This window comes from Vidua macroura, chromosome 10, assembly GCF_024509145.1.
Source record: "Vidua macroura isolate BioBank_ID:100142 chromosome 10, ASM2450914v1, whole genome shotgun sequence".
In the NCBI taxonomy this organism is placed as follows: Eukaryota; Metazoa; Chordata; class Aves; order Passeriformes; family Viduidae; genus Vidua; species Vidua macroura.
In genome coordinates this window covers 22,168,700-22,193,188 of record NC_071580.1, presented here as the reverse complement: position 1 = coordinate 22,193,188, position 24,489 = coordinate 22,168,700, and the positions used below count along the sequence as shown (strand labels likewise).

The 24,489-nt window shown below is 58.7% G+C and overlaps 2 protein-coding genes across 7 annotated transcripts; one reads left to right on the top strand and one right to left on the bottom strand.

Moving 5' to 3' along the window:
• Positions 1-502: 502 nt before the first annotated feature.
• Positions 503-22,583, top strand: SNED1 (sushi, nidogen and EGF like domains 1). 6 transcript variants are annotated; one of them, XM_053986209.1, is made up of 33 exons: positions 503-954; positions 3,813-4,100; positions 4,557-4,697; positions 5,400-5,562; positions 6,497-6,622; positions 6,734-6,847; positions 7,603-7,716; positions 7,957-8,070; positions 8,180-8,296; positions 8,571-8,696; positions 8,977-9,081; positions 9,518-9,631; positions 9,767-9,883; positions 10,315-10,431; positions 10,508-10,624; positions 10,785-10,898; positions 10,979-11,152; positions 11,305-11,418; positions 12,025-12,138; positions 12,567-12,680; positions 12,762-12,875; positions 13,461-13,757; positions 15,809-15,992; positions 16,080-16,192; positions 16,671-16,949; positions 17,322-17,466; positions 17,760-17,842; positions 18,616-18,702; positions 18,903-19,019; positions 19,462-19,552; positions 20,135-20,218; positions 20,443-20,481; positions 20,837-22,583. In XM_053986209.1, exons 1-32 carry the CDS (start codon positions 751-753, stop codon positions 20,477-20,479), a joined length of 4,338 nt encoding a protein of 1,445 aa, XP_053842184.1. In that variant the 5' UTR covers positions 503-750; the 3' UTR covers positions 20,480-20,481; positions 20,837-22,583. The 6 variants fall into 6 exon arrangements, with proteins under 6 accessions (XP_053842184.1, XP_053842188.1, XP_053842189.1 ...); XM_053986214.1 differs by having other exon boundaries at positions 504-954; positions 13,695-13,757; XM_053986210.1 differs by having other exon boundaries at positions 504-954; positions 19,465-19,552.
• Positions 22,584-22,603: 20 nt separating this feature from the next.
• Positions 22,604-24,284, bottom strand: MTERF4 (mitochondrial transcription termination factor 4). The gene is made up of 4 exons (XM_053985832.1): positions 24,256-24,284; positions 23,495-24,084; positions 23,231-23,415; positions 22,604-23,157 (listed from the first exon to the last, which is right to left on the bottom strand). The coding sequence occupies exons 1-4, from the start codon at positions 24,282-24,284 to the stop codon at positions 22,801-22,803; spliced, it is 1,161 nt and encodes a 386-aa protein (XP_053841807.1). The 3' UTR covers positions 22,604-22,800.
• Between the last annotated feature and the right edge of the window lie 205 nt (positions 24,285-24,489).

Here is a 24,489-nt window from a genome sequence, read left to right as displayed (position 1 = left end):
TGTGTGTTTGTTTTGCTTTGGTTTTTTTTTTTTTTTTTCTCCAGTAAAGACAAAGAAGCCCTTGAGCCTGGAGCGTAACCTAAAACACGGCATTCCTGAAAAGAATTTCCTGATAATATTTTTAGCACCTGAAAAAAAAAAAAAAAAAAAAAAAAAAAGCGGGGAGGGGGGGGGCAGGGGGGAGAAGGAGGAGGAAAAAAAAAGCCAAAAAACAGGGAAAAAAAGGGAAATGACCCAGGTTTTTTTCTCCTTCACTCTTGTTTGTTTTCCCTCTTCCAGCCCTGTGTTTTAAGGGAGCAGGGGAGACTGGGGGCAGCGGCTGGGCGCGGAGGGGGCTCTGTGCCCACGCGTGGTTTTGGGTGGGAGATTGGGGGGACCCCCCGCCGCTCGCGCTCCTCGGGGAGCCCCGCCCCATAGCCCCGCCCCCGCACGCCGCGCGCCCATTGGCTGGCCACGCCCCGGTTATGCAAATGAAGCGCGGGGGCGTGGCCGGCAGGCTGAGGGCGCTCGGGGCGCGTTGGAGCTGAGGGGCCTCTGGTCCGCGCAGCGCTGCGGGCGATCGCTCCCGGCGCCCGGCCCCGGGCAGCAGCCGCCGCCCTCCCCGTGCCCCTCCGCGGGCGTCCCGTCCCGTCCCGTCCCGTCCCGTCCCGTCCCGTCCCGTCCCGTCCCGCCCCGCCCTGCCCTGCCCCGCCCCCGCCATGCTTCCGTGGCTGGTGCCCCCGTGAGAGGCGAGCGGCGTTGCCGGCGGCCATGCGGGTCCTGGCAGGCTGGGCCGTGCTGGTGGCACTGGGCGAGTGGCTGTGGGCCGGTGGGGAGGTGCCGCTGGGGGACTTCTACCCCTTCGGGCCGGCCCAGGGCGACGCCGCCACGCGGAAGCAGGACGACGGTGGCTCCGAGCTCCGGCCCCTCTCCGTCCCCTTCCCCTTCTTTGGTGCGGGGCACACCGGCCTCTATGTGAGTAATTTCCACTTATTTCTGCTTATTTCCTTCCTATTCGCTCCCTCTTATTTATTTCCTCCTATTCCGCTTTTTCCCTCCTTCTAATTCCCTCTTTTCTGTTTCTTTCTTCCTCTTCCCTTTCTCTTATTTCCTCTTTCCTGTCCTGCTTGGATGGATCCCAGTTTCCTTGGGTGCCATCAGGTGGTCCTCACTTAACGGGAAACATCAGAGGAGTAGCGGTGTGCCGAGGATGCTGCAGTGGGCGCTGGGCTTGGGGAGCATGCAGGACCCCTGGCTCAGTGTGGGGGTCCCCAGCGAGGATCTGAGCCCCACTGCCTTGGGAATGCTGGGCAAAGCCCTCACCCACGGTGGGGAGCCTGGACTTAGCCTGGAGCCTGGATTACCTGCGTCCTGACACCCTGTGGGACTGGCTTGGTGACATGCTGGGGGATCCCGCAGCAGGGAGCTGGATGCATCTGGTGGGCAAGAGCCCAGAGTTGGTGTGCTGCAGCCCCAGCGTGGTGGCCCCTGGCTGGTGGCCCTTGCTGCAGCGAAGGGAGGTTGGTGGGGCTCTGGGTGTGATGTAGAATAAAGACAGCTGCACTTTGGGCTGCCCGCTCGGCACATCCGATTCCTTTGCCTTTCCCTGCGCCCACTGGGCTGCTGGGACTACGGGTGACACGCTCCCTTGCAACCCCTAAGCCACTGGGAGGGGACTGTGGCCAAAGAACTCAAATCGTGCCTGGCCCATTGTGTCCCCTGTAGCTGTGGCCAGAGGGGCAAGCCCAAGTGCCTGGCTGTCCATGGAGTCTTTTGGGTGGTGCTGTCTTGTATCCAGAAGTATGATTTGGGCTCCCCATGCCGGTTTCCACCTGGCACAGTGAATCCTTCAGCGTCCTTATCCCATCTCCCTGGTTTGCTCTGGGCTTAACGATGGCCCAGACCCAGGTGGCAGAGGAGAGGGCTGAGCATTGCCCTGATGCCATCCCAGAGCTGAGCTCATGTACCATTCCACTGCCTTGGCTCAGTGCAGGGGGTCCTTGGTCCTACCTGGTCGTGTTTTTCCCCTGATCAAAGCACCAGCCCTGCCATCGGGTGGGAGGGATGCAGGCTTGGGGCTTGAGCCACTGTGGAAGGATAGAAGGGGCTGGGAGAAGCCAGGTGACATGATGGTTGTCCCATAGAGGATCCACAGTGTGGCTGTAGGTCTTGGAGGGGCTGCAGGGATCAGAGGACAGTACATCCCCTTTCCCTGAGCTGAAACCCCACGGCTCTGCAGGGCCAGCTTGCCTGCCCCCAGCACAGAAGTCCATGTGGCAGCAGCCCTCCTCCCCAGGGAGCTGCTGTCCAGGGGGACTTGCACAGGGCTGAGTTCACCTGGAAACCTCTGTTCTCAAGGGCTGCCTCCAGTCACCCCCCTCCTCCTTCACAAAAACCAGCAACAACAAAAAAAGCCTTTCTTGGCTCTGGTTCTCTCCCATCTTGCTTTAATCAAGGGAAGAATGTTCCTCTGCGGACACAGTGGGGTTACAGAGGCTTTGGGAAAACAGAATCCTCTTTCCCTTAGTCACAGTAAGGACTGCCCTGTGTTCAAATGGAGGGGCTATGAACCGTCCTTAGGGACTGGGGACCTCCCCCAGGGACTGCACAAGGCCATCACAGCTCAGCCCCCCGTGCCTGGGTGTGCTGGCAGCTGGGGTGAAGGCATTCTGGCTTCCACATGGCTCCTGGGGATGTTGGCTCCCAGCTCCTTTTTGGCACACGAGTGTGACACCACTGCCTGCCTGCATGCCAGAGTTGCTCTTTCCAGTTGAGAGCCTCTTGCCTGTACCAGGCCCCCTTTTCCATCCTTCCTGGAGAGCTTGGCTGTGTGTTCCTGCCTGTCCCACGGTCGCTTGTGGGCTGGGGAACAGAGTGGCTTGGAGCTGACTGGACCGCCAGTCATGGCACTGTGGCAGAGTGCTGGCAGGGTCTCCTCCAGGGAATTTGGGAGCTCAGGGTGAGAGCGTTTCCCTTTGATCCCTGTTCAGGCAGGCAGGGGGTTTCTTTACCTTCCTCATTCCCACTGCATCCCCATGTTGGGAAGTAGCACTCCAGGCAGCAACATCCACTAGTTCCAGTTTCCTTCCCTGGGCTCAGGCTGCCTCTGCCATGCATCCATGGGCCAGGCATCCCAGAACTCTAATTGCCCCAATTAGTTAGTGCTGAGGAACAGCTTGAAGTATCTCACCCTGGGGGTCTGACATCCCCCACTTTACTGAGAGCAGCCTGCTGAAGCACCGGGGGCTTTGCATGGGGTGGCGGCGCTTGGTCACCTGGGGATCGAGAGCCCGTTGGCTCACCCAGAGTGCTGTGCATGCCGGGATGGATGGATGGATGGATGGAGTAAGGCTCCTTCCACCCTGGGCCAGTGCCCACATGGACCAGTGCCCACAGCCCCCCTGCCAGCAGGGTCCAGCCCCATGGGCTGCCTATGAGCCATGAGACTGGGGAGCGAGCTCAGGCTCTCTCCCCTGCCAAGAGCAGTGCCGTGAGCTGGCCCCACGCACTGGGCACTGTTTGTTTTATGCGCAGGGCTCCTGCAGTTTTTGCAGCTGTTCCCCTTTCCCTGGCCGGGAGAACAGGGCTGGGTTTGTTCGGGCAGCGGCCTGCAGCCGCGCTCCAGTGAGCAGGCAGCTGGGGCGGGGGGCTGGGGGTGTTGTGGGTGCCGAGGCACGTCTCTGCTTCTAAGGACAGGAAGGGGAAGCGCTCCAATATTTGTGGAAAGGGGAGGGGGAGGGAAAGATGAAATGGAAAGCACCTCTAAAACATGGATTCCTGCTGGCAGCAGGAGTCAACTCTGGCCACCCATTTCTTTCCCTTCCTCTCTGCAGGTAAACAACAATGGGATCATCTCATTCCTGAAGGAGGTCTCTCAGTTCACACCAGTGGCCTTCCCCATCTCCAAGGACCGGCGTGTGGTTGCTGCTTTCTGGGCAGATGTGGATAATCGGCGGGCAGGCGAAATATATTACCGAGAGAGCACCGAGCAGCCCATCTTGGACAGAGCGAGCAGGGACATTGCCCAGTATTTCCCTGAGTTCCCAGGGTTTTCTGCACAGTGGGTCTTCATTGCAACCTGGTACCGAGTCACCTTCTTCGGGGGCAACTCATTTTCACCAGTGAGTAGCTGAGGCAAAGCAGCCACCCCACCTGTGTGCCTTCAGTGTGGTGCCAGACCTTCCACTTGGCACAGAGCTGTCAGCAGAGCTCAGTTGACCATGATGGCTCTGTCCTCATACCTTGCTGTGACAGAGCAATAGTGGGGCTAGCAATACCAAACCTTCCTCTTTGTGCCATGTGGAGGCTTTACATCATCAGGCTTCTTGGGCAAAAGTGAGGCACTTTTTGCCTTCCAGATGCGCAATATCCATATTTCCCCCCATTTTTCCCATTCATCTGAGCTGTTCTAGCTCAGGATCACAAGTTAGGATTAAAAATAATTAAACTCTAATGCCCTTGCTCATAGAGGAGGACTGGGGTTCAAGGGAACAACCCTTTGCTGAATGTAGTTTCTGTCACTTTATTTTAGGACTGGTTCATCGCCCCTCACTGCTTTCCTCCCCTCCCTGCTGCAGGTAAACACTTTCCAGATTGTCCTCATCACGGATGGCAAGCTTTCCTTCACCATCTTTAACTATGAGTCCATCACCTGGACCACGGGTATGCACGCCAGCAGTGGGGGGGACTTTGCTGGGCTCGGTGGCATCGCAGCACAGGTAAGTGGCAAATGTAGCCCCTGGGGTGCCTGGGTAGCACATCCGCCTTGTGAGCTTGTGGCTCCTCTTTGGGTTTCTTGGAGGTGGAAAATCTCCCCCGCTTGGTTTTTTTTTTTTTTTCTTCTTCAGAGTTCTTAAATATCTGTGTGTGCTCTGGCTCCCAACGCGGAGACCATACAGGGGGCTTTGTTATCCCGAAACCACAGATCTTTGCCTTGGCTGCTGCTTCATAGTCCCTTTTCCTTCCTAACCTCAGCCTTTAAGAGAAGCTGCCACGGCTAGCATAGCTTTTGCTTGTAGTTTTATTTCATCCCTGTGTGTGTTGTTGTGTTAAAGGGAAAAAAAGCCAACACCCACACCCGCAAAAACCCCAGTACCCACTTGGATGTGTGAATTTACCGACAGTTGATCCATGCTTGGCTCCCTGCTTGTAGCCTGCAGCAAGCAGGATGCTGCAGGTGGAGAGGAAACAAATGGGATTTGAATTCCCAGGAAGGGACTGAGCAGGCCAAGCGTCGACTTCACACTGTTGTCCTGTCATGTGAATAGGATTGAGCGCTGGCCTGTGGCATGTGGAAAGGGAAAGTTGGTCTGAGTGGTGCCACCAGTGGTGCCACATGATGAGAGATGAGTCCAGGTGTTCCAGCTGCCTTTTCCCATGCATTAGTGATGTCTCTTTACTCTCTGCCTTTGTCCTTCCAGGCAGGTTTTAACGCTGGTGATGGAAAGCGCTACTTCAACATCCCCGGATCCCGCACCGATGACATCGCTGACGTGGAGATGACGACAAATGTGGGTATCCCCGGGCGCTGGGTGTTCAGAATCGATGATGCCCAGGTGCAAGTGGGGGGCTGCAGCAATACAAGTAAGAGGACAGCAGTTAGGTTTACTTAACTCCCAACCCAACCCCACACTGTTCTCCAGCCCCATCTTTCCCTGCCTCAACCCCCACCTCCGCGGGGTGGAAGAGATGTCTGGAAGGGCTTTGGGGAGGGAGGGGAGGCAGCTATGTGGGGACTGTCTTTAGCACCAGCTGTGGTTGGGGATGGCACCTGTGGTTGCCCTGGGGCTGGGAACGGCTGGGAGAGCAAATGGGAAGGGGAGGAAGAGTTCTTAGTTTAAAGAAGCCTGCGGGGAGTGATGAAGGAGGCTGGGGAGGAGGTGATGTGCACAGCTGGGCCCCTGCCAGCCCAATGCCAGGCAAGGCATGAGGGGCCAGCACCCTTCGGGGGTGCATATGTCCATCAGTCCTCATATGTTGGGCTGAGCCGAATGGAGGGCTGCTGAATGCCAGCTGCCATGTGGGGTTAGGTTGCCAGGGCCTGGTCCATGTTCCCCACTCTCGGGGTCCTGGCACGTCCCCCACAGAGCTGTTGGTCTCCGGTTCCTCATCCCCACTTCCCCCTGGCCGTGTTTTCCCACTCGTGATCTGTGTGTCTTGCGTTATCGGTGGATTTTCTGTACATGGGCTCTCCCGTCCCCTTTCCCTCTGCCCTGAATGATAAATGAGGGCACGTTCATGTCCCCTCAGCCAGTGGAGCAGACCTCCCCACAGCCAGGCTGCAGACCTGTGCAGCCTCTCCCCCTTGCACAGGAGGAGTAAAACTGCCCCCTGTCCCAGGGGAGCCCACAAGGAGCAGCCCCTGCCCTGCCATCAGGCAGGCAGCCCCACGGGCTCCCCAAGCACCCCAGGGAGCCGGGCGGGTGCAGGGAAAGACCCAGGCACTGGTGTGGCTGGAAGGTGGCAGGTGAGCCCTGCCAGGGTGGGGGCTGACAGGGGTCACTGCCTGTTCCCACAGCCTCTGTCTGCCTGACACTGCGGCCCTGCCTGAATGGGGGGAAGTGTATTGAGGACTGCATCACGGGGAACCCCTCCTACACCTGCTCCTGCCTGGCCGGTTTTACTGGGAAGAGGTGCCATGTTGGTGAGCACTTTGCTGCAGGGAGCAGGTCTAGCTCTTGGTGTCACTGCTGCGTGCTGGCAGTGTGTGTGTACTCTCCCTGAGCTCCTGTCCCCACCCGGGGATCTGTTTCAGATGTGGATGAGTGCCTCTCCCACCCATGTCAGAATGGAGCCACCTGCCTCAACGGTGCCGGCAGGTTCACCTGCAGGTGCCCACCAGGCTTCAGAGGCAACAACTGCGAAACTGGTGAGCAGTGCAGCACTTGAAAAGCAGAGACCCCAGGCTTGGGGGGCGCTTCTGCTCTTGGGAGGGCTCTCTAGACCAGGGCTTCTGCAGTAGCTGCTGGGCTCTAGCAGTTTGTTACAGCCAACTTGGATTTCAGCTTGCTTCAGGCAAAAGAAGCTTTTCTCTGGCCATGAGCCTTTCCTTCTGCTGACTCCTCTGAGGGCTTTGCTCAGCACTGCTGCTAGCACTCTTCCACCACCACTCCCTTAGCCAGAAAAGCTGGCAGCCAGTGCTCAAACAAGCCTTGCAGGCCCTGCTTTTGCAGGTGATGCTCTAGTCCCAAGCTCTTCAAAGGCAGGGGAGACCCTCCCAGTCCCTGGCAGGGGCCGTGCTTGCAGGTTTCCCCCAGTGCTGGCCTCCGCCTGCCAGTGGAAGTGCTGCCAAAGCATTTGGCTCCCAGCAAGCTGCCGCGCCAGTGGAAAAGGCGAGAAGGGAGTTGACCTGTGGGGGAGGAAGGAAGGGAGGGAGAAATGCCCAGCAGAGCACACTGACTTCCAGGAGGTGTGGGGGGATGAAAGAGCTGAGCTGCCTAAGGACAGGTTTTGGGGACAGTCATGACTAGGGACATGGCCACTGTCCCCTGACAGAAGGTGCATGGGTGGCTCCAGTCCATGCTTTGCCTAGGTCTGGTATCACCATGTGTAGAGGGTGCCATGTGCTGGTCCTGCGCCTAGGCTGACACCCCTGTCCCTCTTTTTTTTCATGTTCTTCTGCAGCAGAATCACCATGTGAGAATAGGGTGTGCCAGAACGGTGGGAGTTGCCAGGTGGTGAACAGGACAGCAGCATGCTTGTGCCAATCAGGGTACACAGGGGAGGACTGCCAAACAGGTGGGTGACAGAAACAAGTATGGGATGGAGATGGTGACATTTCATACCTTGGCAAGCTTCCTTCCCAGTCAGCTTCATTCCTGGATGTAGTTTTTGGAGGGGAATGTTTACGGTGGCCCTTATTTTTTTCTGTCCATCGCCTTCACCCTCCTGAGCATCATCCAGGCTGGGAGGGAAGCACCAGGTGAGCTGGGTGTGCTCACACATGACCTGACAACCTTTCCTGACCTCCCTTTGCAGAGGTGAATGAATGTGAGTCCAGCCCATGCCTGAATGGCGGGCACTGCATTGACCTGGTCGATAACTACACCTGTGTGTGCCTGGAGCCCTTTGTGGGACAGCGCTGCGAGACAGGTGCTTGTGCCCCAGGATGACCCACGGCAGGGACTGTGTACCCTATATTCTGCTGGCCATCATGGCCCAGGCTCTCCTCCTGCTCACTTCCTTGCTTTCCCCTTACCAGATTCATCTTCCTGCGAGGACCGGAGTTGCCAGAACCGGCAGACGTGCAACTACATCCGCCCTGGCCGCTATATCTGCACCTGCTCCCCGGGTTATTACGGCAACAACTGCCAGTACGGTGCGTGAGGTTGTGCCTTGACCGGCCTGGCGTGGGAACTGCAGTCAGGGGCACTGGGCAGGAATGGGCAAATGGCTGCAAAGGGGCTGTGTCAGTCATGGACACTGCTGAAACTGGTGGGTGGCATGTACAGAGCAGCCATAGTGCTGCCAGGAGGGAACACCTTCCTGCAGGGCTGCTTGACCGTGCTGGAACCTCCAGCAGGATCCCCAGGACAGAGGATATTCCAACCCCAAACTGGACCTGTCCAGCTCAGGCTCCCCATTCCCCACAGGTGGGCCCCGCATGCCCGGCGCCTGCCTCTCCCACCCTTGCCAGAACGCAGGCAGCTGTCTGGAGACCGAGCGGGGCTATGTCTGTGAGTGCCAGGAGGGCTACACTGGACAGGACTGTCGAGACCGTGAGTACAACCAAGGGGACTTGCTACTGGGGTGCAGCATGTCAAGGGGAGCCTTCATGCTCATAAGAGGGAGAAGCAGCAGCCCCAGAGAGCCTGTCCAGGGCTCTGGGATTGAGCAGAAGGTCTGTCCTCCTGGAGGAGGCTGTGCCTGTGTGTCTGAGGGCCTCAGGGCTGCTGCCCACCTGAGCTTCCCCTGTGAGTGGCACCTGGCAAGGCTGCTTGTCGGTCCCAGCCCACAAGGAGGAGAGGTCCTGGGAAGCTCCTGTTTCCTCTCTTGCAGAGCTGTCTGAGGGCTGTGAGTGTCGTAATGGGGGCAGTTGTTTGGAGGGGAATGTCACCGTCTGCCAGTGCCTTCCTGGGTTTTTTGGTCTCCTCTGTGAATTTGGTAGGTGAAAGCTTCTTGCCTACTGTGTTCATTCCCTCTGGGATGCTTGAGTCAGGCAGCCTGTGGGTCAGCAAGGAGGCACTGCCTGTGCCTGGGCCTAGCACAGTGCCAGAGGCACACACTGAATTTGAGCCTGGAAATATTGTCGCCTGGTGAGATGGCAGTGCTTCCACCTCCATCACTCCCCCTTTGAGCTGTGCCTCTCCCAGCCTCTGCCTCAGCCCAGCTCCCACGGGTGGGGAGGGAGTCACGGCCTTTGTGCACTCCCTTGCTGAAGCTCACTGAGCATCCAGGCTGGGCATTGCCATTTGCACTGTCTGTGCCAGAGGATCTGTTTTGTCTCATTGGACCCTGCAAAGTTCAGAGACTCCTGTTTCCATGTGGGTGTTCTCCTGCCACTGACTGAAAGAGGTTGGCACTGGCCATCTGTTTGCAGAAGTCACCACGACACCGTGCAACATGAACACGCAGTGCCCAGACGGTGGGTACTGCATGGAGTATGGCGGGAGCTACCTCTGTGTCTGCCACACCAACTACGGCACCAACCACAGTAAGGCTCCACGGCGGTACGGGAGCAGCCCTGGGGTGGGGGTGAGCAGGGGGTACCCTCACCTCACCTCAAGGGAAGCTGCCCTTGTACCCCTGGCCATATGTCCTCGGTGATGCCCTGTGTTTGGCTCTGCAGCGATGCCATCCCCCTGCGACTCAGAGCCCTGCTTGAATGGGGGGTCCTGCAACGTTCACGATGACTCGTACATCTGCGAGTGTCCTCAAGGCTTCCTTGGCATGCACTGCGAGAAAGGTACCTCCACAGCACCTGGCAGAGGTTGGAAGAAGGGCTTGGACCTTCTTGGGAGATGAGCAGTTCCTTGCAGAGCTGGAAGTTGGTGCAGGTTTTCCCATCCCATCCTGCAGGGTAGAGGGAGGGATTGAATGACTCCTTTAATGACACCCAACAGTCATAGCAGCAGATCCAGTTGTTTTCTGTACAGCACCATCAGTGTTGATGTTTTTTATTTGCGTGCCACAACTTCTGCCCTTGGGAGCAGCCAGCTGTCTCCCAGCATTAAGCACCTGTTGGCCCCCAAGGCCCCAGTACACGTCTGCACAGGTGTAGTTTTTGTGCTGTTGCTGGACCCAGGATGCAGTCAGGCTTCCCGCAGCGAGGGGTGGTGGGGTGCTGCTGGGAGGCAGCGGCTCCGGGTGACCCCACTCTGGGCGCTCTCTCTGCAGCCAAGCCTCGGCTCTGCAGCGCGGGGCCCTGCCGCAACGGGGGCACCTGCAGGGAGGCGGATGGCGAGTACCACTGCACCTGCCCCTACCGCTTCACCGGCAAGCACTGCGAGATCGGTACAGCCCCCCGGCCCCCACAGGGAGGAGAGGTGGCAGCTGCCCCACCAGGCTCACACCCGCCTTGTGCCCCCAGGTAAGCCGGACCCCTGTGCATCGGGGCCCTGCCAGAATGGAGGCACCTGTTTCCACTACATCGGCAAGTACAAGTGTGACTGTCCCCCAGGCTACACCGGCCGGCACTGCGAGATCGGTAGGTTTGAGGAGGGCGTGCCACTACCTGGTGGGATGGTGGGCCTGTCAGGAGCTCGCTGCTTGCTTTGAGCCCCCTTCCCTGCAACTCTTCCTTGTGCCCTGCTGGAAGGGGAAGGGGGCCGGCTCTGGTTTCATTCCTTGCTCTGCTCTTCTTCCAGTGCCCTCCCCTTGCTTTCTTAGCCCCTGTGAGAATGGGGCTACCTGCGAGGACCTCGGCGGGGGCTATGCTTGCACCTGCTCCGTGGGCTATGTAGGGAAGCACTGCCAGTTTGGTAAGGGCCTTGCACTTCCCCTGCTGGCTGGGGACTTGGGGCTCCTCTGTGAGCCCCATTCATCCCCTTTCTCTCCACAGAGGTCGACTGTGGCATCCCCAGTGAGGTGAAGCATGCCCAGGCTTCTTTCAACTCCACCAAGGTGGGCTCACTGGCTGAATACCAGTGTGAGCTAGGCTACATCCTCAGCCAGCACAACCATCCCCGTGTCTGCCGTGTGCCAGGTGTCTGGAGCGACCCCCCCGAGTGTGATGGTGAGGAATGTTGGGGAGTGGGTAAGCCCTGGGACACCATCCCAGTGACCCGTGGTCGCGGCATGGTTTGGTGACCCCAGGATATGTACTCCAGTTGTCTGCTGCCTTCCCTGTCCTGTGCTCATGTCTCTCCCTTGCTCAAATGCCTTTAGAGATCGACGAGTGCCAGTCACAGCCCTGCCTGAATGGTGGCCAGTGTAAGGATCGTGTCTCTGCCTTCCTGTGCTTGTGTGAGCCAGGTTACACCGGCTACCACTGTGAGCTGGGTAAGAGACCATGCCAGGCATGCTTCAGGACTGTCACAGTCCTTTCCTCACCCTCCCACCCTTGGGAAAGCCCCAGAGGATTGCTAATTCCATCACAAGGAGCTAGGTTACCACGAGTTGTGTGTGCTTGGATCAACCTGAGGCAAGGGCTTCTTTCCCAGGACTCACAGCCAACTGTAGGGTTTTCCACCAGGGAGACACTACTCCTGACTGGGGACAATGGGCAGCATGGCAGGTGGTGGCAGGTGGCTCCAGTCCATTTCCCTGGGATCTGGCAGAGGACAGTGGTAGGAGAAGGTGGGCTGTTGGAAGTTAGATGAGGGGACATGACACAGGCACCCTGTGAGATGGATCTCTTGGCACAGCCCCACACTGCCAGTTGTCCCAGGTGTCCCTGAAGGAATGTCCCATACCGTTTTCTTCAGGGGCAGGCTTGAGGCAGTGGGCATCCAGGAGCAGGGATGTTCCTGGCCACTGGGCTTGGGGAAGCAAATGACATGGGCAGGGTCCATGCCCTGTGGGAGGAGTGCTGCCTCTCCAAGCCCCTGTCCCTAGCCACCAGCCGTCTGTGCTGAGCTGGTGCCTTTTCTTCCCACCGGACCCCAGATGTTGACGAGTGCCAGTCGGAGCCCTGCAAGAACAGTGGGACCTGCCAAGACCTCCCCGGGTCCTTTGCTTGCTACTGTCCCGAGGGCTTCCTGGGGGCCCAGTGTGAGACAGGTAGGGCTCTCCCTTCCTGGGTCAGTGGGAGGCTGGACTGTGGCCACCAGGACACTGCCAGGGCTGGCACCGTGCTAGGTGGCTGGTCACTGTCTTGGACACCTTGACCCCAAGCCATCACCTAGTTGCTCACTGTTGCACCTCCTTGCCTGTAGTTTTGGGGGCAGAGCTGAAACTGCTCTGATGGGGAGGGAGCAAGGAATGAAGTGTCCACCGGTGATGGACTCCCTTTCCAAGGTGTCCACCCTTTCCTGGGGATGTGGGCACCATGGTGCACAGTGCAGGTTTCAGTGTCCAGCCTAGCTGTGCCAAACTCTGGGCTATGCATCTGCCCAGCTGCCCCCTCAGAGGTCTGTCACTGTTGCTCGTTCATGGCAGCTGGGAGCTGGCTGCTGGCACGCTCACTGTCGGCCTTCTCCCCCCTCCAGAAGTAGATGCCTGTGAGTCAGACCCTTGCCGAAATGGAGGGGAGTGTGAGAGCTACGGGGGCTCCTACCTCTGCGTGTGCCCAGAGGGATTCTTCGGCTACCACTGTGAGACAGGTGAGGCAGGCAGGGCAGCGCAGGGTAGCCCCAGGGTCAGCAGCACTGCTGACACTGCCAAACCCGGCACCTCTCCCACAGCCAGTGACCCGTGCTTCTCCAGCCCCTGTGGGAGCAGAGGCTACTGCCTGCCCAGCAATGGCACCCACAGCTGCACCTGCAAAGTCAGCTACACAGGCAAGAACTGCGAAAAAGGTAAAGGCCCTCAGCACCGGCACCAGGACATGATGTGGGGCTTGACGCCAGCCTGGCAGTGCACACCGCCCACGAGGGGCTCCTCACCATCCGGGACCAGCAGCACTCCTTGAGGCAGGCAGGGCTGGGGGCTCGCCTTGGTGGGGGCAGCCCATGCCCCTCCAATGCCATGGGTGGGTGCTGGCATGCTGAGTCGCTGCCGCAGGTGCTGAGCTTGGCACCAGGACATGGGGGACAGATTTCCCCTGCAGCAACGGCAATCCCTCGGATGCCCTCAGGAGGGGAGGCAGAGGCGTCCGAGGGAAGCCTTTTGGCACTGGCCTCCCCCAAACCCCTTGCCCCATCCCGCAGTGGCAAGTGTTTGGCCACCAGTGATACCAGGGAATGCTCCTGGCGCCCTGGCTCCTCCTGTGCCCACTGAGCCAGGGGTGGCTTACACCCAGACAGCCCCTGCCAGATGTGTCAAGTGAGACGAGGGAGGACCTTGTCCTCTTATCGCCGCTGTTCTGCCGCTTGCTGACAGGGTCTGTTCTCTAAAGATTCATGGCATTACCTCTCCCCTTTGCTTTTGCACACACCCTGAAGAATTGCTGCCACCAACCTCATTAAAGGTGGAAAGGGTGGAGGACACTGGTGTGTTGATTTCTTGGCACCCACCTGAGGACGCAGCTGCCAGGCAACTCATTGACGGCTACGCCGTGACGTACGTATCCCTCGACGGCTCTTACCGCAGGACAGATTTTGTGGACCGAAGTCGTTCTGCCCACCAATTGCGGGCACTAACCTCCGGCAGAGCCTACAATATTTCTGTCTTTTCAGTCAAACGCAACGTGAACAACAAGAATGATATCAGCAGGCCCGTCATGCTCACCACACGCACTAGTGAGTAGCGTCCCCAGGGGGATCACTGTCGTGAGCGTGCGCGGCCCCTGCAGGTGCCAGGGTTTGTGCTGCCACCTCCAGCCTGCCACCAGCTCCAGCATGGTATCAAACCTGGCAGGTTTGCTGGTGCAGATCCTAAAATCCAGCTGGGGGCCTCTGGAAAGTGCTTGGCACAGAGAATCGCTGTTTTCTATGCTGTGAGTAAAATGCCTGACACCCTGTGGCTCACCCTGTCCAGGGGCTATAAGGCAGCTTGCAGTGGGGATTGCTCCTGAAACCTGTTCATTGGGGCCAGGCTGTTTTGCTCTGTGTCACTGTGCCCAGGAGAGTATGAGGAACCCCTGTGCAAGGCAGGCAGTGGGGCTTCTGCGATCCTGTGGACCAGTCAACCTACCATACTGCTGGGCTTGGAGTGGGAGCATGGCAGCAAGGGCAGGGGCTGTCAGGGACCTCAGTTCCATGGGCTGAGGAAGGGGCACAGTGATGCCTCTGGGCCATGGACAGGCAGAGCAGCTTCGACCCAACTTCGTAGGGCAGGCAGGTGTGGAAATCAAATGCAAACAGGATGGAGGGAATTAGGAAAGCAGATAGCCTCTGAGGAGAGGAGAATGGTGGTGGTAAAGCCCCATCTCCCACAGCAGCTTGAGACCAAGTGAAGCCCAGGGGAAGAGATGGCAGCATAATGCTGGGCACAGCATCTCTTGGGGCCTCAAGCCACAGCTGGATGCTGGGGTCAGGATGGCCACCTGAAATGTGCCATGGACTTAGCAGCCGCTAGTGGGGTTGCCCAGGGCTCGGTTTGGGGCGGTTCCTGTTTAATGTATTTACTGATGGTCTGCACCTAGGGATTTTGTGTACCCTCAGTAAATTTGTAGACAACACCAAGTTGGATGGAAGTGTTAATCTGCTTGAGGGTAGGAAGGCTCTGCAGAGAGACCTTGGCACACTCAGTCAAAGGGCTGAGGACAACACCATGATGTTCAATAAGGCCAAGTGTTGAGTCCTGCACTTGGGTCATAGCAACCCCATGCAGTTTCAGGCTGGGGAAGGAGTGGCTCAAGAGCTCTCAACAAAAAGGGACTTGGGGGTGCTGGTTGACAGCTGGCTGAACATGAGCCAACAGTGTGCCCAAATGGCTAAGAAGGCCAGTGGCATCTTGACCTGTGTCAAGAGCAGCGTGGCCAGGAGCACTAGGGAAGTGATCATCCCTCTGCACTTGGCATTGCTGAGGCTGCAGTGCATTCAGTTCTGGGCCTCTCACTTTAAAAAGGACATTGAGGCACTGGAGCATGTCCAGAGAAGGGCAACAAGGCTTGTCAAGAGTCTAGAAAACATACCTTATGAGGAACAGCTGAGAGAGCTGGGTTTGTTTAGCCTTGAGAAGAGGAGGCTCAGGGGGACCTCATCGCTCTCCAAAACTCCCCCACAGGAGGTTGTAGTGTGGTGGAGGCTGGTTTCTTCTGTCATGCCTGCAGAGAGAGAACAAGAACAAATGGCCAAAAGCCAAGACAGGGGATCCACATTACATAGTAGTAAAAAATTTTTCACTCTTTGGATGGTCAGACATTGGGAGAGGATGTTCAGGGAGGTGGTAGAGTCACCATCCCTGGAGGTGTTCAGGAGGCATCTGGGTCTGGTGCTGGGTGATGTGGTTTAAGGTTTATTGTGGTTTATAGTGTGGTTTATAGTGGCAGTGCTGGGAGGATGGTTGGACTGGATGATCTCCTAGGTCTCTTCCAGTTGATGATTCTATGGTTAGGGCTGGGTCTGGGCACTACAGCCCCTTTGGCATTGTGGTAGGGGGCTGGGGCAGAGGGGACAGCCTCGGGGGTGCTTTGAGTAGCACAAGGCCCTGGGGGTGGGCAGATAGATGTGCCTCCCGCCTACCTGGAGGCTGTGAGGAGAGCATGAGATCAGTGGGAGAGGTGACACTGAGTTCTTCCACTGGGGAAGGTGATCCAGAGGTGCCAGCAGGACCCCCCTTGGGGGCACATGGGGAAGGGACGGGCTGACCCACGATGACCGCAGTCCTCTCTGCTTGCTCCGGCCAGGACCGCGTCCGGTGGAAGGCTTTGAGATCACGAATGTGACTGCCAGTGCCATCACGGTGCAATGGGCTCTCCACCGCCTCCAGCACTCCACTGTCAGTAGGGTGAGGGTCTCCATCCGCCACATGGGGGACCTGGCAGGCCGCACCGTGGAGCTGAACAGCAGCGTGGCCAAGTACACCTTCCTGTGAGTGGGGTGCTGCTGGGTGCCAGGGCTCTGGCTCCCTCAGGTTGCCCCACTTACCCCTTCCCACCCTATCTTTTTCCTCCACAGGGACCTGCAGCCAGGAGAGAGATATATCATCCATGTCACAACGCTGAGTGGCCTAGGAGTGGAAGACCACCCCTCGGAAAGCCTGGCCACAGCCCCTTTTCATGTGTGGACAAGTAAGTGAGGTTGCCTTTGCCATCCCGGCTTGGCAGGAAAGCTGTGGGGAGGGAGAGGTGTGGGAGCTGCCAGACTGTCTGGCCAGCACAGCAAGTAGGAGGTGTGCAGGCAGGGCTGGGGAGGCCAGGAAAGACATTGGCATGTCCTCCCCTGCCAAATGTTGTTCAGTCTCTGAGACCAGCATGAGCCCAGCCCCATGCATGGGTGCAGTTCATCCCCTGCTATCTGGCAGTCAGAAGGCAAGGGCTGACCAGGGTGTCAGGGTGCAGTGAGGCTCTGTCTGTCTTGGCAAGGACCTAGTGTTGAGCGTCCCCTCACTGTGCATCCCGTGGCTGGAGCAGGCTCGGGGCTGGTCCGGGCAGTGCCAGGCAAGCTGGGGCCCTGGCACACTTGTGAGGTGATGTGAGCGAGTAGGGCGGTGGCCATTCAGGGATGCCAGCTCTGACCACTTTCCTCCCCACCCCCTGCCTGCTGCAGGGCCTCTCCCCCCACAAAATCTCACCGCCTCCCACGTCACCGCCACCTCTGTGTCCATGGCATGGGAGCAGCCGCCCGTTGGCACCATGGAGGGGTACATCATCAATGTCACCACTGCTCAGAGCGTCAAGAGCCGCTACGTGCCCAATGGGAAACTCGTGTCCTACACGGTGCGGGACCTGCTGCCTGGGCAGCGCTACCACCTGTCCTTGACAGCTGTGCAGAACACGGAGCAAGGCCAGGTGCACAGCGAGCCCGTTCACCTCTACGTCAGCACCTGTAAGTGCTCCCGGGGCTCTGCTGGGTTGCTGCAGCACAAGGGAGGCAATGGGATGACAGGGAAGCAGGGTAGGGGGTGGAAACCAGTTGGCCAACAGAGTGACAAGCCCTTGCTGCCCCAGCACTGGGTGTCTGCAGCAGGCTGTGGAGACAGGACACAGGTCCACTGGAATGGGAGGTGGGGGTTGTAGGGTTAGTGAAGGGCAGATGCAGATCTCCAGCTTGGTGATGGGCATCTACATCCCCGGTGTGTGGAGAGTGTCCATGTGCCACCTGGCAGCCTTGGAATGATGGGATGGGATGATTGGACTGGCTGGGAGGTTGGTTGCTGGCTCACACTGCCTCCATTAAGCCTCATCCTTTGGTCTGCAGTGCAGAGGGATGGGGCTCCAGACAGACGGTGGAGCCAAGCTGGGCACCCCCGGGTTCTGCGAAACAGGCTGCCCCCAGCCTTCCTGCCGGAGCTCCGCCTGCTGGCAGATCACGACACAGCTGAGGAGCCCTCGCCAGCCCCCAGGTAGGCACTGCCTCAGCACTCCTGGCTCTTGCACTCGGCCCAAGCACTAGGCTGAGCCAGTCCCTTTTCCCAGCTTCCATGCCCAGGAGTGTGCAGGCTCCTGCTGGGATGCAGCCTCTTGCCCATCCACTGGGGTTCTCAGCCAGGCCCCTTACCCTGAGAGCAGTTCCCCCATGGGACTTGCACAGAGCCTGATGCCACCAGCGAATGCTTTATACAGCTGCCATGAGCCCCAGCACATAGAGCCTGGGGGCCCTGCAGTGCCCTGTACCCTTATGGCTCTCCTGTCCCAGGTTCACGGAGCTGGTGGATGGCAGAGGGAAGATCAGTGCCAGGTTTGGCACTGCGCTGGGAAAATCCATCACTGTGAAGATGCGTAAGTGCTCTTGTGCCTTTGTGTCCTGCTCCTGTCATCCAGTACCATCTCCTGCACTTCCCTGCAAGTTGAGATGGCAGTCAGGCAGGCTGCTGTAGGGCTGGGGGAGATATAGAGGAGGGTGGAGCCCTCTCACTGGCCCTGGCAGGCAAACATCTGCTCTGTTTGTTAGACTCCTGCCTGAGGAGAGGGGTGAGTGGCTGGGGGAACCCAGAGAAGGACCCTTGCTGATGGGAGGCAGTGCTGACTGTGCCTGCCCTTCTTCCCTGCCAGCACCAGCAGGGGCTTGAGCAGTAGCTCCATAGCCCTCCAGTGCAGCCCCTGCCTGCCCAGCAGCCTCAGCCCCCACTGTCAAGAGCAGCCTCACACCCAAGGAGAGTGCCTGGGTGAGAAACCTCTCACTAGTCAAGACCTATCCTGCATTTTCCATCCCGAGAAGAGCAGAGACCAACCCAAATGCCAACCCAGGATACCCTAGAGCACCTGCAAACCCCACACCATGCGGTGGGGAAGGGGCCTGGCACACCTGAGCCCTTGGCCTCACTCCACATCCTGGTTCTGCCCCTACCTCCCCAGGACTCTGTGTCCCAGCCCCTTCCAGGAGGAGTGAGAGTGTCACCCCAATTCTAGGGATGCCAGCTGGGAAGGGCTAAAGCACTGCCTCAGGCCTGACCAGTACCCCAAAGCTGCTGGCAGGCTGGATCCCCTTGAAGGGGCTGCCTTTGGGTCTGGCCCTGGCCTGGAAAGTGACATTTAATCCTCTCATTGTCCAGAGCCAGAGGCTCCAGTGAAGCTGGAGAACACAGAGGTGTCCAGCTGGGACAGTCTGGCACTGCAGCTGCGTGAGGCAAAAAGCAAGAGTAAGTCCCAGGGGAGACCCAGAGCAGCAGGAACCCAGCCCTGGCCCCACAGGCAACCTGCTCAGCACCAGCCTGCCCTCCTTGGAGGCATGGCAGGCACCCCTGCCCACCTGCTCTTCCTGGGAGCACCCTGGCAATGCCAGGGGCTTGGCAGGGCTGAGCTGTGGCCCCGGGCTCTGATGGTCGAGCGTGTTTTGCAGGAGAGGGGCAGAACTGCTCCAAGAATCCCTGCAGGAATGGAGGCACCTGTACCCGAGATGATGAGTCCTACCACTGTGCCTGCCGCCCAGGCTTCAAGGGCCGGGTCTGCCAGCTGGGTGAGTGCCAGGCTGTGCCCGAGGGCCAAGCTCCCTCCTGCAGTGCCAGGCTGGTGGCTGTCCCTGTCACAGGATGTCCCCTAGGATGTAGGTCACCCAGCACACCCTGCCAGCACCCAGGGGCTCCCACAATGCCCAGGCTTTGCTAGAGATCTGTGTCATGCTGGCAGCTGAGAGAGGGGCTGGGCTCTGCTTTTAGTTTGAGGAGATATGAGTGCAGGTCTGGTCTCTGCTCCTGGCTGAGCTCTCTGCCTCTGCCAGAGAGTTACGTAGGCAATGTGAGGCTGGGGGCTCTGCTTCTACTGGTGGGTCAGCTGTGCTGAGGCCAGCCCTCCAGCACGGCCAGGAAGCCAGGGGGGCCTCACCGGACCCTTGCCACAAGGCACAGGCAGGCAGGGCCAGGGATGGGCTCAGTGATAGCTCCCCTCTCCTATTCCCCAAGCAGCCTGCAAGAAGGTGCCTCACTCGTGCACGCGGCTGTACTCGGAAACCAGGTCATTCCCAGTGTGGGAAGGAGGCACCTGCCACTATCTGTGAGTACTGCCTGCAGGTTATGCTCCCCCCTTCCCCTTGTGCTCTGAGCTGGGGATGTCTCCCTGCAGCTCGGCTTTGGGGAAGGGAGAGCGAGCACGAGGCCGTCTCCAACCCCAGCTGGCAGTTGCCCCCTCCCCAGTGCAGGCTGAGCAGCCTGGCATGGCCCTGTGGCCACCCCCAGCTGTGCTTCAGGGCAGGGTGTTGCTGAAGTGACAGCCCCATACTGCTGTTACCCACCCACAAGGCAGCAAGGTTGGATTTGGTGTATGTGACCCCCAGACAGAAGCAGATCCCATCCAGCTCCTGGCTGTCTCTCCATCTGTGAGCAGGGGGCTGGGGGAGCCCTGATGCAGTGCCAGGGCATGGGGGGTTCTGCTCTGCCCCTGGCCTCCCTGCAATGCAGGCACGAAGGCCTGGCTGGGATCAGTCCTCCAGCACAGCAGGCTGAGCCCCATTCCTGCCAAGGCTGGCTACTGCAGCCTGCAAGGAAATAGGGGAAATACCCAGACTTCCCCTTCACTCTCATTAAAGCACATCTGTTCCTTTCGTTCCCTACACTCACATCTCCACTGTGTATGCAGGTCCAGGAGAGTCTACAAGGTACACCAGGATATCTGCTACAAGGAGATCTGTGAGAGCACCAGTTCCAAGAGGACAAGCAGCAGGTACAGCCCGCAGCAGCACACTGCATGTGCCAGCCTTCCTGTGATCCTCACAGGAGGATGTGGCTGGCTGGTGTGCCCCAGCATGCATGGGGACACCCAGGCTGGGGGTGGACTGGTCAGGGGTACAGACGTGACCAAGGCTTGGATGCCAGTGCTGTGCGCTTGCCTGTGAGCAATAGCCAAGGGCCATGGGGCTGACAGTGCTGTCCTCCCTTCTCTTCCAGAAAGCCAAGCAACAGTCACACACTGAAGAAGCCATAGAAGTAAGTACCTGCTCCAGCCCTCCTCAGACGCAGGCAGGGGCATTTCTCATGCAGGGAGTCAGGGAGATGGGTGCAGGCCAGGGCACAACCTTAGCTCATGCCACCATGTCAAGGGGGTGTGAGGGCTTATGGCTGAAGGCTCCTGGTTGTGGCTGGGGTAGGAGAAGCAGGAGGCAATGCTCTGCTTCGCCCTGGCTCTGCAGCTCCACGTGAACAAGAGATTCCTGCATAAAAAGGGCCAGGCAAAGGCTGGAGTCCTGGAGGCAGCAGGTCCCCTTCTCTCTGGGAAGAGGCCAGCTGCAGGGCATCTGGCAAACACTGCACACCAGCTCATTTTACTCCTGCTCCTCCACAGGGTTTAAAGCAGTAGAAGCTTCGTCTTTCCACATCTAAGGGCTTTTTGAACACCAGGAAGATCCGATCTGCTCACTGGGTTGAACACAGCAGGGGAGTCTTCCTGCCTGGTGTCAACCTCTCCCTCTCCTCCAGCCCATTAGGGACACGCAGCTGGATCAGCACACTGAGTAGTGCTCCCTTTCCCCCTGCTGGCCCAGCACTGCCTTTGCTGGCCCCCTCTCTGCCCCTGAGGAGCTGAGCACCAGTGCCCCTTGAGGGGGCCAGCCCTGCTCAGCACCCCCAGCCACTCTGCACAAGCGACGGGCTCCCCGCTTCACTCAGGGGTCAGCCCAGCTCCTTGCCAACAGCATCTAGAACAATCTGTTTTCGTAATCCAAGGTTACAAATTACCTATAACCCTCAAATAAAACAGTTTAATGCAGACCAAAAAGCTTTAGCCATCACCTGAAATCTGGCCCCCAAAAACATGCTCTGAGGAGCAGCCTCTGTAGATGAGTTAGAAATGGTGAGCAGCTCCGAGTAGTGAGGTGAGCACAGGCAGTAGATGAGCATTCCTGTTTCCTCTGCTCTAGCAGGGGAAACTGAGGCAGCTTCTACTGCCTGCCTTTTTTTCTTTGCTTTGTAAACAAGCCCTGGTTTTAACCAAATATCCAGCTCAGAAACCAATAGAGCACCTAAAAAGCATTTAAAATGTGATCTGTAGGGTGAAATCTGTCAGCTGAGGCATGCCAGTACCACCACACTTGTCGTTGCCTCCACACCAGCGCAGGGCACAGCAGAGGCTTGGTGAGGAAGCCAGCCCCACATGCCAGCCCCTTGCACTGCACTTCCCAGCGGCACCAGTGCTGCAGGGTTATGTGGAGGAGAGGACCAGCAGCCAGCACTGCAGCAGGGCAGGCAAAGAAAGAAAAAGTGTAGCTTAGAAACGTTCCTAGTTTTTGTGAGTTTGTATGACAACACTAGTTTAACATAGATTTGTGTATTAACGTACACGGTGTATATTATAAATTAACACATACCAGAGATATATCGCAGTTATGGTATAGACCGTCATGGCCCCAGCAGAGTGGGATTATTCTGGTGGGGAGGGCCTCCCCTCCTGCCAAGCAGGGCTCTGTTGCTCAGCCATGTCTCAAGCAGCAGCTTGGAAGATGCTCTCAGAGCAGGACAGGCCCAGGAGCTTCAGCGCTCCTGCCACCACCCTCTTCCTCCCCCAGTGCTCAGCCTGGGGGCAGGGGCAATGTGAAGCCATGACCAACTGGCCCATGTGCTGATCCCCTCCTGCACCACCTCTAGCTTTGCTGCCACAGGACAGACATGCCTTGTTTTCCTCCAAGGCTGCCTGGTCCTGCTCCAGCTGCCTGGCAAGCACAGCAGCCCTGCCTTCCCAGGGCAGGAGAAGCAGCCAGCCCTCCCTACCAGGAAGAGCAGGGCAAGGGGAAACCCAGACAGGAGAGTCTGGAGCCGTAGTCTCAAAGTATTTGCACCCCTGCTCTGTCAGCCACAAGATCAGCACTGACATGGGCTGTGGAGGTGGCCCTGCCATGGGACACTTCTGTATCCACAGGAGTTGTCCCCACAGCACCAGGAAGCTTGGTCCCACTGCCAGCCAGCAGAGCAGCCCACAGCCTCCTGTCCCACAGCTGGCTCAGTATGTAATGCAGCTGGAAGGTTTTAACCTAGTCTTGGAAATAAATTAGGGGTTTTTGTTTGATTTTTTTTTTAATAAAAACACTTTATGGAAACTGTTTTGTTTTTTTTTTTTTTTTAATAGTTGATCAAGGGGGAGGAAGGAGTGTTGTTGTATTTGACAGATGGGATTTATTGGTACCCCACCCATGGGGCCCTGCAGTCACCCCAGCTTCTGCTGGTGTGGCATGGGAGCCCAAAGCACCCAGTGAGTGCAGCACCCAGTGTGAGTAGAGCAGCAGGGGAGGGCTGGCACCTCGGAGCCTCACCTCCTCACTCCCTGGCTGTTTTACTTTCATCACTGTCCAAATCATCATAATCCTCTGTGTACGGTGCATCCACATCCTCCTCTTCCTCCTTCTCCTCCTCCTCTCGAGCCAGCAGCTTCTTGAAGACCTCAAACTCCTCTGGGGTAGAGTAGGCCAGGCTAGCCAGGAAGTCTTTCTCTGGGAGCTGAAGGATGTCCTTCAGTTTTGGGTTACTAGTTTCGGTCTGTCCTTTGTGTGGGGTCTCATAGAGCCCCCGGCGCTCCAGGAAGATGTGCCGATTCCGGAGCTCGGCAAAGGGCATTTGGAAGAGCCGAGCCTTCACCATCTCCTTCTGCTGGACCCCCATTCTAAAGTAGGCGTACTGTGGGCAGAACGGGGGTGTCAGGCACATTCCCGCAGCCGGTTCTGGCAGGAACGTGGGTCTCGGTCCTCACCTGGAACTGGTGATGGAGGGTGTGCGGCTCCTCCAGCAGGACGGCGGGGCAGGTCCCCAGCACTTCCCGCAGCTGCTCCGCCGTGAAAAGGCAGCGCTCCCGCAGCAGCCGCACCGCCGCCTCCAGCCTCTTCCGGGGCACGTGGAAGAGCTGCGGGCAGCGGCTCACCGCCCGCTGCAGCCGGCCTGCGGGAGGCAGCTCAGCGGGCGGCGGCTCCGCGGCACAGCCCCGGTGCTCCCCCCGCAGCCCCGCTCGCCGCCCTACCTCCGTCCAGCCCCAGGCGCCGCAGCTCCTCTGCGCGCTCCCGGAGTCGCTCCGTGGGCAGCCGCAGCAGCGCCGGGCTCCGCTCCAGCAGCGCCAGGGCGGCCTCGGCGCTCAGCCCGAGCAGCAGCAGCTGCGCCGCCGCCGCCTCCCGGTGCTCGGGGCCGAGCCGGGGCTGCAGCGCCAGGAGCCGCCGGGCCTGCTCCTGGCTGAAGCCCATGGCCCGCAGCGCCGCCAGCTCCCCGCAGCCGCGACGAGCGCCCGGCCCGGGGGCGGCGGGGAGCGCCCGCCTGACGCCGCGCAGCACCAGCCGCGCCACCATGGCCGCGGCCGCGGGGTGGGGCCGGGCCTGCTCCGCTCCGCCCCGCCGCGACCCGGCCCGGAGCGGCCGCGGTCCCGCCCTGGGCAGCGCCTGCGGATGGGGAGGAGGGGTGGGGTGGGAGCCGCGCCCGGCACGGCCTCTCCGGACGCGCAGGGCTGGAGCCCGCGGGGCCGAAACAGCGCGGTGCCCTGGGGAGAACGCGGGCAGAGCGCCTTGCCTGCTCCGATGCCCGCAGAGCCGACAGCCGCCGGGGCCGAGCCGGGGCGCGGTGCTACAGAACGCAGGTGAGGTCAGGGTGTTGGAGATAGCAGAACCCAGAGCTGGATTCAAAGCTAATTAGTAATTAAGCGGAGTCCTTTTGATTCTCTGCAGAGCTGCCGCAGCCGGCCAAACTGCTGCCTTTTCCCAGCATTTCCTCCCAGGGAGCCTGACCCTGGCTGACCTGTACCCCAAAATATTCCTGTTCCCCATGTCTCGACCAAATTCTCTTTATTGAATCTATTTTTTTCTTTCCAATATCTCTATCTCATCAAAATCGAGAACTGTTTTCCTGAATATAGACAAGACTGATATTAAAAAAAAAAAAAAAAAAAAAGGACACTGCCAACCCACCCCTCCCACCCAAGAAATGCGATTACATGTCTGGTTTTGAGTCTCCTTTGTGCACACACACTCC

Coding starts and splice junctions, on each gene's coding strand:
- MTERF4 (XM_053985832.1), bottom strand. CDS start 24,284: ATGGGGAACAGGAATATTTTGGGGTACAG. Junction 24,085..24,255: donor AGGAATATTTTGGGGTACAG/GTCAGCCAGGGT, acceptor TGCGTTCTGTAG/CACCGCGCCCCGGCTCGGCC. Junction 23,158..23,230: donor CCCTCCATCACCAGTTCCAG/GTGAGGACCGAG, acceptor TTCTGCCCACAG/TACGCCTACTTTAGAATGGG.
- SNED1 (XM_053986209.1), top strand. CDS start 751: ATGCGGGTCCTGGCAGGCTGGGCCGTGCTGGTGGCACTGGGCGAGTGG. Junction 5,563..6,496: donor GGGGGGCTGCAGCAATACAA/GTAAGAGGACAG, acceptor CTGTTCCCACAG/CCTCTGTCTGCCTGACACTG. Junction 12,139..12,566: donor GGGGGCCCAGTGTGAGACAG/GTAGGGCTCTCC, acceptor TCCCCCCTCCAG/AAGTAGATGCCTGTGAGTCA.